The sequence below is a fragment of the Dufourea novaeangliae genome, unplaced genomic scaffold, assembly GCF_001272555.1.
Source record: "Dufourea novaeangliae isolate 0120121106 unplaced genomic scaffold, ASM127255v1 scaffold24, whole genome shotgun sequence".
NCBI lineage: Eukaryota > Metazoa > Arthropoda > Insecta > Hymenoptera > Halictidae > Dufourea > Dufourea novaeangliae.
In genome coordinates, this window is record NW_015373905.1 from 338,256 (window position 1) to 345,558 (window position 7,303).

The 7,303-nt window shown below is 35.5% G+C and overlaps 1 protein-coding gene across 1 annotated transcript in view; it reads right to left on the minus strand.

The window, feature by feature from the left end:
- Window positions 1–7,303, minus strand: part of LOC107193789 — a 36,671-nt gene that overhangs the window by 21,987 nt on the left and 7,381 nt on the right. The window contains exons 4-6 of the mRNA XM_015583294.1: window positions 6,529–6,596; window positions 6,166–6,455; window positions 1,252–1,556 (exon numbers count right to left, since the gene is read on the minus strand). Coding sequence (XP_015438780.1) covers window positions 1,252–1,556; window positions 6,166–6,455; window positions 6,529–6,596 — 663 coding nt within the window. The remainder of the gene's footprint in view (window positions 1–1,251; window positions 1,557–6,165; window positions 6,456–6,528; window positions 6,597–7,303) is intronic.

The window sequence follows — 7,303 nt, forward strand, 5'->3', positions numbered from 1 at the left end:
CATTTGGTTTTTAAACTTGACACTGTTGGTCCCAAGGTACCGGCACCACGTGAGCGAAAACTCCATTGCCAGTCCCCAGGAACCGGCGCCGCGCTCAACGTGTTAACCAAAATTGCGCGGTACGAAGAGAGCCATGCGATGACGCTAATAATATTTTTGTAGGTGGAGGTACTTTAGATATTTCACAGTCACCTTCATTTTTTAAAATGGATCGGTATGTTTTTGTTTCCGTAGAATGATAGAGGAGCTTAATACGAGTTCAACGACCTATTACATAAGACCATTGAAGGTTATAGAAAGTAGAGAAAAGCGATAATATTTATGGTTTACTTCACTGAAAATAAACACTGTTTGAAGGACACTTTAATAAGTTTGCAGAATACGATAAACATGATAAGAATAGTATCGTATCGGTCAACCGGGCACGATGTATCTGTTTGAAGAACAAGTCGATATGCTACTTTCATCAAGTCATTTCAAGGTCGTCGTTATTTTTTGGCATGTTAACACGTATGTTTTAATCGTAATAAACTACCCTGGAGTCGACATCAGGATAAGTTCAACGACCTATGACATCATGACCTTGAACTAACCTTGAATGAAAACAATAAGTTTAAATTGAAACAGTGTAAAAATAATGAAACAAAGAAATAAGTACTCTGCATGCCTGACAAGAAGTCCCATGGAAAGTATTCGGGTCTAATTGGACAGAGTGGAAGGGGTACGCCACATTTTACACACATTTTCGGCTCTTGTGAACTATTGGCCAAGGCGGTTATACACACAATCGAATCATATAGCACCGAGTAGCGAAGACAGCGAATAAACACATCGAAACCGATTAAGATAAAGCGATCGCGCGAGCGATCAGTGAAACTTCGAAGTATACGTCGCATTCTCTTGGAGTGTTAACCATTGGCATTGGCCGGTGAAAGTGTCACAGTCGGACTTACGCGGAGCGAGTGTAGAGTACATATAATGATTCAGCTTATTTTATTAGGTGTTCAACGTTCTGGCCGCCCGCATCAATAAATTTACACAGAGGATAAAATATATAACATTTCTTGCAACGTGTATTCTGAATTAGTTGGAATTCGTTTAAAATAAAATTCCTACAACTAAGGATAATATGAAAGAATGGACTGTATCTGAATTAATTCCAGCGAAATGAGTCGGAATTATGTGAAATGAAAATACCGTTACTGGTCGAAAAGTAGTTCACACGGAATATAAAAGACAATCGAAGATTACCTGGTTCTGAGAATTCTGAGGGAGTCCCTGATGCAAATGCTGGGTTGGCAATCCACATGCTCCATGAACAACGTAATCCCTCGCAACATTTTGCACCTGTTGGCCACCTGTTGCTGATTGACTGAAAGTGGGAATTTGAGTTTGATGGACCGTTTGAACTCCTCCAGGTGGAGTGTGATGCGTCACGTGAAGCTGAGCACTTTGACCTGGCAAGTTAGGTTGAATTTGTGATGTCGGTTGAAGTTGTCCGGGAAGTGGTACATTCTGCTGATTGCTCAGGTACCTATACGAATCACCATACTGACCTAAACCATCAACACCTTGTGTAAATATTGTCATCGTTAATAGTGATTGTTCGCGCCTTTAATAACATCGATCGCAGAAGATTCTTTATATTTCTGATATTTTGTACTTTCACTTGACTTTAATACAATAAATATTAAATATTTTATAGTCAAATTAATATTAGTCAGGTACTGCAAAATACAAAATGAGAAAACACAATTTCGTCTTATAACGTAAAAGAGTCTAGTACAACTCACTTAATACATGTTACATGTTTCGTTGAAATTACGGAGGGGAACTTAAATGATATAAACGAGCGTTTACCGATTCGGACGAGATTCACTTTACTAAAGAATGTCCCAAATTTTCTTAAAGAACTAGTTTGCTTTATAATGCAAGCTATAAAGCAAGTAAAATTTATGATCATTTATTGACAATTCACAAAGTCTCAAACAAAAACGAGCAAACCTTTTTTAAATGCACGGGCAATTATAGCCTGGGGCAAAGAGATAGCACATGTTAAGAATCACTTAATTCCTACTTATTAAACAATGCAAAACTAAATACCTTATACATATAGTGTTCCAGATTCCTATGGTCAGCATAAAAATAAAATGAACTTAAATTCCAACAAACAATACATGTAGTTTTGTTTAAAGATTTATGCAAATTAAAGAAATTCAAAGGGACAAAATCATAGAAAATTTGTTGAAAAATTGACAAAATATACAAATCAATTAATGGTATTCAGTATTTAAACCTTCTAGAATTCTTTATATGTAATGACTCTAATCAATCTTTTTGTAAAATATTTGTAAGGTTTTCTTAATATTCTTTTGTTTTTATTGTTCCAACTAGTGCTGAATACATTGTTTTAATTCATTAACATGGTCAAAGTATTCAAACGGTTTGCAAGTTTAATATACTGCACTGGCAACAATTCCATCAGCTTTCTCAATATGCATGAGTCAGTTCAAACTTGAATTTTGTTAGTAGAAAAGTACTCCTTCTTACAACTGAGGGGCTCAGCAGAAAGAGACACATAACAAATCTCAGTTGATTTTCAGTTTCTTGAACATCAAGCACCGAGTCAATACTTCTAATTCTTTATTGTCCGGTGCGGATTTTTTCATATGTCCACTACAATATCCACTCAACAAATCAAATGATAAGCAATCAATAATCAAACATTTGCTTTAGAAAATGAAAAAAGGATGGTCAAAAGTGGCCAAATTTTTATGATTCTGTTTACATCTAAACTGTTGAGGAAACATTATTCTATACGTTCCAAGGAATTAGGAACGCAATTATATTATTTACCGCCAATGAATCATTATATTTCATGCAATGATTTAGAAGTTATGATTGTTTAAAATAAAAAACTCCGAATTTCTCGCTCTATATACCGTCGTCTTTATCTGCCTTTTTTACAACTTTCCCATCACATTGGCAGTAAATAATTATGCATTTTTAATTCCTTGGAATATATTGAATAATGTCTAGTAAATACTGTAGGTGTCGAAAGAATCATAAATTTGGTCACTTTTTAACATTCTTCTTTCCTGCTCCTTTCGCTCGTATTATTGTATGATTTAATTACCATCCTCCTTTCATTTTATAAAGTAAAGGAAACGTTTGATTATTGATTGCTTCATCATTAGATTTGTTGAGTGGATATTGTAGTGGACGTATGGAAAAATCTACATTGATCAGCCACGATAATGCCATATACAATGTGTCTCGGCTAACTTGATCATCTCGAATATTGACTTAACAGTACACTTTATGAAAATTTTGGAGCGTAGACTTAAATGGCATCAAGGGATACATCTCATAAGGTACGTGCTTTTTTGTGAGTGAATTCATTTCAGAGATTTCACGGTCAACCAGAATTTTTTTAACGAAATGTTCTATTTTTTGTACTATAGATCGATAGAGTATCCAATTCTGAGTACAAATGTGTTGACCGTCATACGTCTTAAACCTAATAACGAGATATTTACAAAATAATCACTGTATTGAAGTTCGAGTATTAGTTCGAGCATCTATACTGGGAACTATTACAATATTATTAAATGATCGAAACTGAAATACTTCCTTTTTTGATCCCATCCAGATAGTAAGTACGTATTAAAAATTATTTTGTAAATATCTCATTAACTATTACATTTAGGACGTATGGAAGTCAACCAGTGATGGAAAATGAATCGAACCGGCACATTCGGAACCGGTTCTTAACCGGTTTCGACATTCAAGAACCGCTTCCATAAGAGAACCGATCGGTTTTTTTGCGAGAACCGGTTCTGCCTTTAAATACCTATCTTCAAACCGGTACCAGAACTCATGTTTTTGAGTTTCCGAACCGGTTTCTGATCACCTATCTGGCGATTCTCCAAACGTGATTCATGGTATGCGTGAACTGTGCGTTGACTATTACTTTTCGAATGGCAAGAACTGAAATACTTAAAGGGATAGACCACCCTGGAGTTAGTAATGTTTCTGCAACCCGTTATTTCGTAGGTGCTGATATTTATTATACCAAAGTCTAGTAGATTTTAATAATTTGATTATAAAGGGTTAGGCCTCTTGTTGTAGTTAATCTTAATCCCCAATGTAAGTGTTTTGCGTTATAGTCTCCCGCTATCAGGTATTTCACGGTTTGCACGGTACGTTCAAATAGTTACCAGACTGATTTTTTTACAGATATACTTTTAGCCCCATCTCTGAATTCGAGATGATACTAAATAATTTAGACCTTTCTTAGTGCCCTATAATTTTCGCGTTTCCTAATGTTCATTTGTTCATTAGTACTACACTGTTAAAAGTTACTTGATTTTATACGTTGTCACGATTACAACAATGGAGCAACGGGCCGCAATTAAATTTTGCTTTAAAAGTGGAATAACTGCGATTCAAACTTACAGAATGATGTAAAAAGCATACGGACATGATTGTCTGAGTCGTGCTCTAGTTTTTCAGTGGTTCAAACGATTTAAAGAAGGTCGTCGGTCACTTGAAGATGACAAAAGAGAAAGACTACCTTCGACAAGTTTCACCGAGGCGAATGTTGAATGTATTCGTCTGCTTTCGTCGAGAGACCGTTGTTTAACGATAAAAATAATAGCTGACGAATTAATTAGAATTCGACGTGTGAGGTCCGAGTTTTACCGATCGGGTGAATGGTTTCTGCTCCACGACAACGCGCCCGCACATTCGTCAATCATCGTCACAGAATTTCTGGCAAAAAAAAAGCGTAACTGTTATTAACCATCCACCGTATTCGCCAGATTTGTCACCTGCCGACTTTTTCTTATTCCCGAAAATCAAATTGCCAATGAAAGGGACCTATTATGAAGAGGTGAATGCAAAAAAACAGACAGTAACCGAACAATTAAACAGGGTAACACAAGAGGAATTCTCCAAAGCTTTCAAAGCACTTTATAAACGTTGTACTGAGTATTTAGGTAGAGGAGGGATGTATCTAGAAAACTGAACAATAAAAATTCCTTAATCAACAGAATTCAATTTTTTATTACACCAGTCTTGGAACTTTTTGAACATACCGTGTATATATCAAAAAAATTATCCCATTTCAAGATGTTTATAGGGTGATTAGGCGGACAATACAGGGTGGGGCAATAACTATTTCCACTTTGAATATTGCCTGTATTTGTCATAATATGAAAAAATGTTATATACAAAATTTATACGGTATAGCGGGGGGCATATTGTGACACAAACATTTTCTGCGTGGGTGAAGGCATAGAGGAGATTTCAAGGTCATCTCTATTTTTTTTAATGGAATGCTATGTTTTTTTTATCGCAATGTGATAGCCGGTGTTGAGACGACTTCAGTGAGCTATTATTGAAGGTCATGCAAGGTCAAATGTGGTAGTAGAATAAACTTTCTTACATTACAGGAGATGCTCGAAGTGGTGACCGTTTGCGTCGATGCAAAGTTGCAATCTTCGTATCGCTGCATCACGTGCATGTCTTATCGTTTCTAAACTTATTCTAGATTTTGAGACACCCTGTATAATGAGTATGCATACACAGTAGAGACACTTAGTAATCACATAAACACGTCTATCTGCTTCGACAGCTAGAACGAGACTGATGCAAAAATTGAAAATATTTAAACAGTAAAATTTCTTTTTATTCTTCAAGTATGTAGTAATATGGATCGAAACGGTTTTTTACCGTATGTTATTCCTTTTTATTTGTAAACTGATGAAAATCACGTACTTTTCGATCGTTTTGATCGGACGGTACCTTTAACTGTTCGATTGTGACCATCGTTTAATTGAACAACATCAAAATTACTGCATAATGAAAAAATCGGTCTGTTTACGAATACAAATATTACAAAAAATTTTCATTTGATTTAATTGGAAATTTATACATTTCTGGAGAACATGCTTTATCTCCGAATGACATTAAAATTAACTAATGAATGTATAAGAATGTAGAACAATTTTAGTTTTAGTAAAGGAAGCTCCTCTGCGATCAAACCGTTAATATCAGTAGGTGACAATGTTTGTGGAAAACTTTTAATGCAAGTGAAACATACCGTAAATGATTGAAAGAAGTTACAAAAAAATCGAGTATAGTATTTTAAAATAAATTTACCGGAAGCATTTTTTGGATACTGCATGTTAACTGAAAGTTCCTGTGCCCGTGGATTGACGTAAATCGCATCTTTTTTGTTGGCCTCTTCATCGTCGATACTTCTACTGGATTTCCTTAACTCTTCCGTAACATTATTTAAGCTGGCCTCCAGTTCCGCCTCGACGTCTTTACGGCTCTGCCTGAAGCGGTTGGATATCATGTCCTTAATTGTGTGATAAGTTCTCGAGAGAGACTTGCTCTTTTCCTCATCGATCTTCGTAGTTCTCGTTGCCGCCGCAGCTGAAGCCGACCTTTGGAAAAATTGCAATCTTATCAGAGAAAATCGAACTTCGCCGTCCAGTAAAATAAGGGGGGGATATTTACGCATATGATTCCGGCGGGTGATAACTCCTCGCTTGATTCTCTTGTCTCACTTCTTGCATTTGGGTTCCCTGGAAAATGTTTAAAATGTTTGCTTGAAATGCTTAAACGGGTTTTTAATGCTTGAAATATTCAAAAACCTTAAAATGCTTAAAATATTTAACATGTTCGAAATTGTCCAAATATTCGAAATAACGATAAAATGTATGACTATTTCATATTTAATAAATTTCGCCCTTTTCTTACAATATTATTCAGTAGTCATATGATGATGTTTTGTAAAATAATATATTCCAATGGCGATTCTTCAACAGACAATTCACATTTAAATTGTACAACTGGCTAAGTTTGAATAGGTATATATATTATTACGATTTTTATACTAATTCTAACAATAAGATGAAAGTTGTCGCACCTGCATTACGATGCATGAGGAAACTACATAAAATAAAATAAATAAAATAGGTAAACATATGCATTCTCTGTAACATGAACTGTTTCTAGCATAGAGTTAGCATACGACGTTAAAGGTTCTTTTTACAAGTTAATTTTAAGAGGGACAGCTAGAAAAATAATAGACAATATCTTCGTTGATGGCAGCAACACGTACAGGCAATCCGTTGGTAGTCGCACTGCAGAAGACAAGAGAGAGTTTCATAATATTCAGACTCGCACACCCACGGCATCGTGGCCAAATGGCCCCAAGTGGTGTAGAAAAAAAACACAGATGTTGCTTTAAGAATAATGCGAAGAGAAACGCGACCTCCAAAACTCTTTC